Here is a 10586-nt window from a genome sequence, read left to right as displayed (position 1 = left end):
AGGACAGATTGAGGACAAATTGAATTGAATAAGGAAGGTATAAGGTATTACACGACATCGTGTTATATGATGATAATTCGATACATCCGCCGCACGACGGAGGACATGAGGGATGACGATGAGAGGATATGGAAGGTGTGGAGCATGTAACTCGTAACTTGGACTCACATTATGATTGATTATCTATCTGAAGTGATTAGGTGGAGTTGATAAGATGAGTGTGTGAGTGGCAAATGGATTTGTAGCGTTGATTCTACTCCTTATATATATTTAATTCCTGATGGTACGTTGCCGATCGATGGGGTGGAGATGTGATGCTATCGTTCAATGGATGCGTATTCGTAAAGGGCAGGACTCTTAGAGAAGGGGGGTCGGGTCGTGTGCTTGTCGTTTCGTTGGTTTAGCTTAATTATTGGTTACTCGATTGATCGTTGAAATGACCGTGTTAAACGTCTGTTGCAGGTGCAGTATCAATGCAGATATGTCTGATCGATTGGTTGATAGATGTATTCAGATAGTAGTGAGGTAGATGTAATGTATGTCTTGTGTATGTAGTATGTACGTATAATATAAGAAGAAAGGAAAAAAATAGTAACACTCGTATAGATGATTTGCTTATATATCAAACACCATAGATAGATAGGATCGACTCACACGCTCAGCCCTACTCGATTAACCGCATTCGTCAGCGTCAGCGTCGATCCATAATAATCCAATACGGTGTAGTGGCGCAATCAGTTAATCCCCAATTGCAACCCGAAACCAAATGCCAAATGCCACTCTATTACCTATTACCTGTTACCAATCAACTGTAATTTAACTGTACTTCGGATTACACCTCATTACGATTGCATCCCTTACGTTGTTACGTTTGATTAAGGGTCAAATCAAATCTCGTCATTTTATAAATGCGTCCCACTTAGAGTACATGTCGTACCCGATACGATAACCGATGGATAAGATAATTCAACTTCAAAAGGTCAATCATGCATGCTACTATACTTTTGACATCGCTTCTACACCTACATTCGACATTGCATCGTCAGAGACTCACGATCATTCATTCAAACACATCTCGACTCAGATGACTCTAGTTTGCCCTGCCAACGATATTCGCCATTCAAGTCGAACGAGGTTTATCACGTCCTAGCCTGTCTTATTAACGCTGTTCGCCACCGCGATTATTCGATATACCAAACGAGGACAACTGTTGGCGAATTCGACCGTTCAGCTCTGCATACGATGTCCAGCCACTCGCGACAGCTTTCGGACGTCTCAGAAGCTACCGGCTCGACATCTGCAGCGTCTCAGTCCAGCATCAAATTGGAATCCCTTGCCGAACAATCCGATTATGCCATTTTTCTCGCGAGTAACTTCGGAATACGAGAATGTATTCCGGATTCCATTCCACAGCATTGGCACACATGGCTTAGAGAGATTCGTGATAACCTGGAGTTGAATGTCGAATTCGTTGATATCCTTGACATGGTGCGTGAAGACCATCTATCACATCCAAAACTCCACGTTATTACTCGGCGTCTGGTATCTGTGCTTCGCCTTGCTTGAATCGATCCATGTCACTTCACGACCCACATCCTTTGCTTGTAATCCGCTCCTGAGAATTACGCAAGTTCGGAATGCTCATGCCATTGTCAATCCAGCCGTTGTACATCAACGGTCAACCGCTTCACTCAGTTCGGCCAGAGGTATACGCTGCGTCGCAAGACGCACGCCTGAAAGCAATTGGTCCAAATCTGCACGCAAGATTCTGCAGACTACGAGAATTGGGCATTACATTCGCTACCGAAGATGAATGGGAAAAGCTTCTAATATCATGGTTAGAGCTTGTTCTTGGGGATGAGGGGGGTATCCGGGATCCACCTGTTGCAATAGCGTGAGTGGACAGAGATATCAGGTCATTGAGTACCGAAATATTGTCTGCGGCGTAGTTAGTGGTGTGGTTGGTCGGTAGTCAACAGGACTATTCGATGGTGTGAATATCAACGCAAGCTGACCATAAATGGTTTCATTGACCTCAGCTGTCAAAGAGGAACTGTGAGGTTAGCTCGGTCCCGGCTGGGGCTTTATGGGATCGCTCTTGTCAAGCCCGATCTTCTCTTAGGCCTACCATCCAGCAAGCTACAGATCAAATGCGATCGTCAAGCACCCGCCCTCTTATGTGATATACGTGCATATTGTCAAAAGCGAAGGGTACTGATGACAGCTACGGACAGTAAGTATTAGTGTCAGCAACGGCATCAACAGGATGCCTCGCGGCATATAAAGCCTCGCGAATTTAGTCATGATTCGTCGGCGTAGTTCATGACTAAGGAAGTTCATATTGAGGCACCCAGGGCTGATGTCAAATGGTCGCAGATCTTCTCGACCCCATGTGGTTTCCATTCGTCCTAATGGAAGTGGAAGGCGGCAATGGGAAGGCTCACAAGGCTCGCCTTCAGAATGTCACATCGCTTCGAATTGCGTTGGAATTGGTCTTTCAGCTACATGCCCGAGCTGAAGCAACGCGGCCGCGAGACTGCATGCCTTTGAGTCCCATGATGAACACCGTTTACGGCGTACGGACCTGCTCCGACAATGTGGAGGTCGTCATTGCAGTCCGCGACGTTTGCGACATCGTGAGTGATTCCGCTTCAGATTAAGGTGAAGGTCATGGTCTTCTGTCTTTGATTGCTGACAATAGCATAGCGGGTAACACGGATACTGGTAGGCTCTCTTAGCGATTCAAGTACATTTCTCAAGCTTTACAATCTGCTGCAACGGTTCGAATGGGAAGCTGTCGAACGACGAGAAAAAATTGAAAATTGGCTTTGGTGTCTGCAAGACGAGGACGACATGCCCGTACAACAAGACCAGATTGCGACCAATCTGACGGCAGAAGATGATCCGCACCCAGACTCTAAACGCCCCCGTCTCAACCCCAAAAATCCCAAAAATCGGAAACCCGCCAATATGCCATCAGCTGCGCCAACAGAAACACCTAGGAGAGGTAGGAGGGTGGAAGAGACCTCTCAAAGAATCCTTGAATGGCGGGCTAGGTTGAGTGATGCTGAGCAACGGGAGGGGTTCATGCCATTAGATCCGAAACGATGTAACGATAGACTGATGTTGAAATGAGTGTCGACGGTTTTTGTAAGGTAGAAGAAATCAAATTCATAGCGATCGCCTTTTTCTGTTGTAGCTCCTCATGCGACTTATCGTACCCTGCGCACAGTCGAACGAGTGCTCATTCTTGCTCTGACGTCTTGGTAAGCATGGCAAGGGGCCATGTGATCAATCACATTCCAAGACAAGGGATCGTAAAACCGAAAGAACCAAAAGACTTGCTTTCGATGTTTCTTATCGCACAGTATTACGTAGACTACGATCGGCCGTGGAGTTGATTCGATTGTACGAGGAACATGAAGTACATACCATACATACACTAACTGCATCTATTCAGAGCACAAATACAAAGATAGATACGAATGCGCGGTACAACTTCACCTTGAACTGCGCCAATACAACGCCACTACCACAAAGGCTAAACAACCAATCGCTCTCGCTCAGCTTTAACAGCCCTCAATTCCTCTAAACGCTCTTTCAGCTTCGGCACAGTCAATAACTTGTGTTCTAAATCTTGTTTCTCCTCTTGTAATGCTAATCTCCTCTCTGCATCTAGCTCGGTACTAAATGCAAAATAACAAGCAAGACTAATCAGCTTCTCCTCATCGTTTCATCAAGCATTCAGACGATCCTTTGTGCATTTCCCAGTGAAAAGGGAACAAGGGACTGATATCCGCTAAGGACAGAACACACTCACAAGATATACCCTCCCGCTCCATCATACTGCAGAACCATCGAGTGATATTTCCATAAACTCGGTCGATGACTGACAGTCATGAGCGTTATACCGAGTGCTAAACACCAATCATCGTGTATCACACAAATCAGCTAATCCCCCGTCGGACAAGCTCTAGATGAGCGATGAAGTAGAGACGAATCTCGCTCACCGGTAGCATGATCATACATGATTTTTTCAATTTCAAGCGTCACTGCACTGGTACATTCATCCAAGATGGCATACTGCGCGCGCCAGTCGCAATCAGCACCACGACATAATGCAATAAACCTCCCATCGTTGTTCCATATCGTAATGCTCACACTCACCTTCGGCTTATGATAAAACAGCCTAGCCATAGCTATCCGCTGTTTATCTCCTCCACTCAACGCATCTCTCCATTCTCTGACCGCATCCCATCCTCCTTCTCTCTCCACTATATGTCCCATCTCAACTACATCCAACATTTTCAAAAGATCATCGTCCGTCGTCCCCTTTTCCTTCATCTCGACTTGAGAATGCGGATAGATAATTTGGTCTCGTAGAGTGCCAGTACACAAATAAGGTCTTTGTGGGATGTACGTAAATGATCGAGCAGGTGGTTTATACACCGTTCCTCCTATATGATCCTTCATATCAGCAACTCCACATCAAGTACGTTGATCGATTCCCCAAACTCACCATAAACAGGCCATAAACCACCGAGAATACGGAACAAACTGCTTTTACCGCCTGCAACACGTAACATCAGTTGCTCGTCCCCTGCATGAACCCCTTAGACTTAGCAGCTGAAACTCACATCCATTCGGTCCGACTACCAATAAGTGTTTCTACATGAAATCATCAGTAATCAGCTATGTCTGGTCCAAGTCAACGAGTAAACTCACCCCTGGTTCCACGTTAAAGCTCATCGACTTGACCAACACATCCCCATTCGGACTGATCAAAGGCACTTGATCGAATCTGATTTCATCCGATTCGATGATCTTGCCTCGTCCTTGGAGCACTGCTCAACCGTATGAGCGGAGCACCATAACATGGAAAAAATCTCTGCACCCACTCTTGGCATTATCCTCGACTTTCGTACTACTGACCAACTTTTTCTGATAGTGTCCCGCTTTTACATCCTCCATCGTATCAAACAGATCTGACACTCTGGCGGTATATCCAGCAAGTTCCGCCAATTCCTGCATTTTCTCTACACGTCAGCTTCTTAGTTCGTAAGTCAAAAACCCCTCACTCAGCTGACCTTATAGCTATACATCAACCGTCCAAACGCATCACTCGATGAAAGCAAGAGTCTTCGGTTAGTCACGAAACCTAGTCAACCGGCAATTCAGCTTCGCGTATCACGGAGATGCAGGACAGCACTTGTTCACTTCTGAGGCGGCCCCCCTTGGGGGATGGGGGGGGGGGGGGGAGGGAGGGGGAAGAACGGGGGAGGAAGGGGGAGGCGTTGTGACTTACCTTCAGTCCTCGTTCCCAAATCACCGCCCTTCATACCCAAAAGTTCACCCGCAAAGACAGGTATCGCGCAGATGCACAAACCCAAACTACCCCAAAGCCACTTGATCACGCCCTCTTCAGCCATACCATGCCACACCCTAATCCTCAGCACCCTATTCGCATGCTTCACCAAAGCGAAATAACCACGCTCAATGACGTTCTTCTCAAATTCTTCTCCGTGATACAGAGCAACTTCTTCTGCTGATTCCAGTAATCGAGAATGCGTGAATCGCAGCTCTCCTTCCAATTTGGCTAGGATGGTCTCATATCAGTCATGTACTTTTGACACTCTCTGTTATTGCGATATACTCACCTTCGTGTGCGGCGTATGTGCCAAAGGGAGGTGTGATTGCTCGCACTGCGTCAATCATCAGCTGGAAAATCAGATCCGTTAAAATGAGACGACTTACAAAGTCCAGCACTTGATTGTACGAGGATAGTCAGGATAACCAATCCCTCAGCGCCAACGTTGCGCGATAATTGGTAATTATACAGACTAGAGATACCCCTTGATCAGTCTCATTCTAGACCCGAATAGACAAACCTCCTTAGATTGGGAGTGGGCACGGATTTCGGAGTACGGAGTATGGGTAATGGAAGGAGTTTGAGCAGCGCGAAACTCACATGACGTCCAAGACAGGTTTCGCGATATTCGAATAAATCTCCGCCAACTTATGGCTGAACTGCTGAATATCCACTGTCAGATACTGATCCGCATTCTTGATCCGATCGTCCAAGTTAGCCAATTTATAGAAAAGCTGTTCTCCCGATATTTGCGCATCTCGATCCGGTTCAATTGCTACACCTGACTTCTCGTCGGGTGAGCTTGTCAAGGTTTTCTCGGGAGGTTGTTGAGAGGGTCTCATCGGATCAAGATATGTTTTTAGTGCATGTTGAGTTAGTCTATCCAGTGGTGTTCCAACCACGATCAGCAAGAGCTACTGTGCCCAATGTGAAACGAAGGGTAATCTTCTGAACTCACCTGGTACGATATGCCAGTCCCAATTCAGATTGCAAGTACTCCAACATCGAGTTGGTATACGTTGCGGGAATAGCCACCAAAAGCCATCTTGCAAGGTTCATCAAGAAAAGGGCAGGCTGGGCGGTCACCAAGGAAGAGACGATCCTGTCACCCCAACTCGAGACATCAGCACACAGTCACAGTCACTGGCCCTTTGAGTAATCCGAGCCATATGGACATCAAGCCATCAAATACGGTGCACTCCTCGGTGTGATCCGCAATTTGCGCTTGGACTCACCTCCCATCTAATTCAGCTACGTACAAACTCAACCCCGTACGCGTGACCAAAAAAGCCGAGTGCAGAGCCAACATCGCCGCCTCTCTGGATTTGAGGCTGGGTATGACTATCCTAAGAAGCCTTTTTAAGCGGATGTGGAATAACGGATCATTCGGGGAAGCTGTTGTATTCTTCGAATCTGCGCACGAATCACACATTGGTGAGAATTAGCACATACTCCGACCACAGCTCAAGGACGTCTCGTCCCATCGCAGATCCAGGTTAAATCAGTAGCACTACAATCTTCTCCGCTGCTATCGGTGTCGCCATCCATAGTCGAAGAGCGGAGAAAGAAGACTCACTTTTACCTCTCTTCCCCCTGCCCCCTCCCGTATTCGGCACCTTCCCACCCATCCGGCCAGTCAACGCCGCCAGCGTCGTACCAATACAATAAAGCACGAATCCAGCCGTCAGTCCCTTCTGGACTAACGGTCGATGTTGCAGATACACATCTAACAATCTACGCAGTTGTACCCGAACGGCATCTGTCGAGGTTGTCGGGGAGGAGACAGATTTTATGCGTGTCGACATCTTGAATAACTGTATCTATTTAAATCCTTCTCAAATACATACACAGCCGTCTCAAGGCTGACTCTCGGTCGATGAAACTCTCGGTCGATGAAGATCAAGTGCTCGTGATAATCTTTACATGTGCTATGCTAGAAGAAGACAAGGTCAAATCTACGACCAAGGTGATGCAAATGATCTGAATTGAAAGTACAAGTACGAACGAATGACGAAACAAGTACAACCGGCTATGTGCACCGTACAGTTTAACCGATACCCGAACTTGACTTGGCACTTGTACTGTACGCCAGGCGCTGTTGCCAATGGAGAGCATATTTCATTTCAATCCAATTCATTCAATTAAAAAACGCATATTCAGACAAATAGATACTAATCAGACAGATCAATGAGAAGAAATAATTATATTACCTAGAAACGACTAGACAATCGCGAAAAGAATAGTAACATACCACAGGAAGTGACGACAATTGTTCGTGTTTACATATATTTTGAGCAATATAATGATATATCAAATTCGAGACAATTCCTTACTCGTCGGCTACAGCAGGAAGGATGGATCAGTATTAGTGATTCATTATCAGGAGAAATCCGTGAAGGTGAGGGCGAAGGTGTGAAGATGCGTTGGCGAAGATGGATCCGAGCGGTGTGATAGCCTAGGCCTCCGTCTTCTTCTTCGACCCGCTGAAGTTCTCTGTGAATTTACTAAACAGTCCTCCTTTGTGCGCGTCGGAAGTAGGTGGAGTCTCGGGATCAAGTGATGTTGGCCCGACATCCGGCCCATCGCTCGCACCAGTGATAGATGCAGGTGCATGGGCGACTTCGCCCAGGGTATCTTCAGGCTTGGCCGCCGATGTGGAGTCCGAGCCAGGAGCACCTTCGCCCGAAGAGGGAGGAACAGTAGAAGGGAGAGTAGCCTCACCGGTTGTAGGCTCCTCTCTTGCTGGTGCCTTTTCCTCCTTTCTGGATAATTGTCGCTCAACGCCCTTTCCAGTTCCGGCGTTGGAAGAAGTCTCAGCACCTAATTCAGACTTGTCTTTCTTATCGACCTAATGAAACGAGAATAAGTCAGCATCCTGTGGTGAGTAAAATGACATGACTCGCTTGCACTCACGACATAACCATTTGGTCCGACTTCAAGAGGAGCAGCGCCACCGGAGGAGTAAGCTGGTACTTCCTCAGACTCATCGTGGGCATGAGCGGCATGTTCTTCTTCCTCCTCTTCCTCTTCAGCCTCTTCGACAGAGCTGCCCTCTTCGTCATCTTCCTCTTCTTCTTCCTCCTCTTCCTCGTCAGATCGGTATCTGAAAAATACATCAGCATGATTCCCACGTCGAACCGGTAATCATCAACTTACCCAACGCTGAGAACAGCTCGTTGGACATCACCGTGTCTTTCCATTTGTTCACTAGCAACCAAGTATCTGGCGACGAGCATTCTAAGATCGTTCCAAACTTCCATCATTTCCTCGTGAGATCTAGCTCTGAAAGTGAAAGCAGTTTCCGAGCCTCTGAATAGACCTTTACCACCGGGAGTCTTTCCATAAGCTGAAGTACCGTCTTTTCTACCCTCGATGTGGAATTTGTGCGATTTGGCAGTAGTAGCAGATGAAGGAGGACCAAGAGTACAAGCAGGTAAGAACAATGACCAGACAGGGTGAGTAGCAGTGGTAGGATCCGAAGAGGCGTATTCGTGCAAGTAACCGGCAGGAGTGAGGACATAGAATCCCTCCTTGTAAGTCTTGGTGAATCGCTTCTTTCGTTCGAGGAGACCAGTGTGGACAGGAGTGACAGCTGGATCGTTTTTACCTGGGTAATCGATCAAGTCGGGGTTTCTAAGAGGAGTTTCAGGATCAAGCAAGTGATCGGATCGAGCAGCGAATGAGACCCATTCTCTGTCTGGCATCAATTGAGCCATGTTGACTCCGAGGTGTCTCCAGGTCTCTTGGACAGAGCTGGACATTCGGGTCTGCCATTCGTCAAAGGTAGCCCAGGCGGATTGGATGGATCGAACGATACCTTCCTCGAAGTGAGCAGAGTTTTGTTGCATAATGATGATGGATTTCTGAAGCGAGTTCTCCTCGTTGACTTGCTTTTGAAGCTGCTTGTGAACAGCTTGGTTGACAGCGAATGGGTCTTCCTTGGCAGAGACTTGCATGGGAGTGTGGCTGACAGCACCGATAGCTCGTTGGAGATCAGCGATAGCTCGAGTGGATAATTCTCTCTCCTTAGCTACGGAGGTAGCGAGCTTTCCAGTATCGTTTTGAACGTTCTTGATGTGAGCCTTGATTTCGGCTCGGAGCTTTTGCAAGTGTTGCACGATGGAGGACTCGATGGTTCGAGCGAGTGAAGAGTGGGAATCGGCAATGACTCGAGTCTTGTCTCTGATGGTGTAGAACACGTCCTGAAGGTATCTGATCAGCTTGACGGGTCGCTGTATAGGAGTGTGCATCGGTACTTACTTGCATACCCCCTTCACCCAAGAATTGGTTTCCTGGTCTGAAGGGCACTTGGATCACAGCTCCCAGCTTGGTAAGTTCCTTGGAAGTGTTGGCTTCAATATCGGCGACACCTTCGAAGTAGGCTGTGGACATTCAATGCAAAAAATGAGGGAACGAGAGTAAGTAAACATCGTCAGCGGATAGAGTATACCACAAGGGGTAAAGACTTACAGATGAGCATCTTCACGATCTGCTTCCAAGCGGTGAATCGCTCGATGAGGATATCGGAAGGCTTGAGCTCATGAGGGGCAGTGTTCTTCTTGATCTGTAGTAACAATCGCATCAGAACAATCTCTCATCGTCGTGCGATGCCACATAAGAGGTACTCACCAAAGATTGGTTTCTAGAAACCGTGGAACCGGCAGTCCTGGAAGTAGTCCTGGACAAAGTGTCGAAGTGAGACATCTTTGCTTGTTATCCTCTTGCTTGTCTGATCGGTAGAGATTAGGTTGGTTGATGGGGATTTGAATATTCTCTTCGGGCGGCAAGATGTTTCGTTAGATGGGGAGGGCAGATTGGCAGTGAGGAAGTGTAATGGTAAGAAGGCGTGTGAATGTTATGGGTAAGCTGTATATCCTGCACGCCAATTAATGTATCTGACACTCACGATGTAAGGGTTATGTACGGATCTCCACCTCTACTATATGTGAATGAAGAGGGCAGATGAGATGAGAGAGGTGTTTGGATTGATGATGAGAATGAATACAACCGTGATGATAATGAGGATGATGATGATGACGGGAGTAACGTCAAGCAAGTAATCTACGTAGACTGGCCACCGGCAAATGGTCACTCTCCAAGTCATGTGTGTGGTGCGGACTCCAGGGTAGAAATCTAATTTACACGAATTAAATGACGTCAGTGCATTATAGCCTAATCCGGTAAAATACACCCTAAATTAGCGCAGTCCAACGAAAAC

The 10586-nt window shown here is 47.1% G+C and overlaps 3 protein-coding genes across 3 annotated transcripts; 1 reads left to right on the top strand and 2 right to left on the bottom strand.

Moving 5' to 3' along the window:
- Positions 1 to 1242: 1242 nt before the first annotated feature.
- On the top strand, positions 1243 to 3135 carry I303_103140 (uncharacterized protein; the record flags this gene model as incomplete). The annotated part of the gene is made up of 5 exons (XM_018406484.1): positions 1243 to 1488; positions 1662 to 1894; positions 2040 to 2233; positions 2377 to 2636; positions 2707 to 3135. The coding sequence occupies 5 exons, from the start codon at positions 1243 to 1245 to the stop codon at positions 3133 to 3135; spliced, it is 1362 nt and encodes a 453-aa protein (XP_018264978.1).
- Positions 3136 to 3541: 406 nt separating this feature from the next.
- I303_103139 (uncharacterized protein) lies at positions 3542 to 7173 on the bottom strand (the record flags this gene model as incomplete). The annotated part of the gene is made up of 16 exons (XM_065968705.1): positions 3542 to 3686; positions 3821 to 3917; positions 4011 to 4083; positions 4168 to 4457; positions 4520 to 4570; positions 4638 to 4668; positions 4726 to 4844; positions 4899 to 5025; positions 5088 to 5158; positions 5306 to 5596; positions 5658 to 5702; positions 5755 to 5840; positions 5969 to 6247; positions 6327 to 6470; positions 6604 to 6781; positions 6945 to 7173. The coding sequence occupies 16 exons, from the start codon at positions 7171 to 7173 to the stop codon at positions 3542 to 3544; spliced, it is 2256 nt and encodes a 751-aa protein (XP_065824777.1).
- Positions 7174 to 7823: 650 nt separating this feature from the next.
- Positions 7824 to 10072, bottom strand: I303_103138 (uncharacterized protein; the record flags this gene model as incomplete). Its single annotated transcript, XM_018406482.1, has 6 exons — positions 7824 to 8216; positions 8282 to 8471; positions 8525 to 9570; positions 9629 to 9750; positions 9839 to 9932; positions 9998 to 10072. 6 exons carry the CDS (start codon positions 10070 to 10072, stop codon positions 7824 to 7826), a joined length of 1920 nt encoding a protein of 639 aa, XP_018264976.1.
- Between the last annotated feature and the right edge of the window lie 514 nt (positions 10073 to 10586).

Source organism: Kwoniella dejecticola, chromosome 3 (genome assembly GCF_000512565.2).
Source record: "Kwoniella dejecticola CBS 10117 chromosome 3, complete sequence".
NCBI lineage: Eukaryota > Fungi > Basidiomycota > Tremellomycetes > Tremellales > Cryptococcaceae > Kwoniella > Kwoniella dejecticola.
This window is presented reverse-complemented; position numbering and strand designations above follow the sequence as displayed.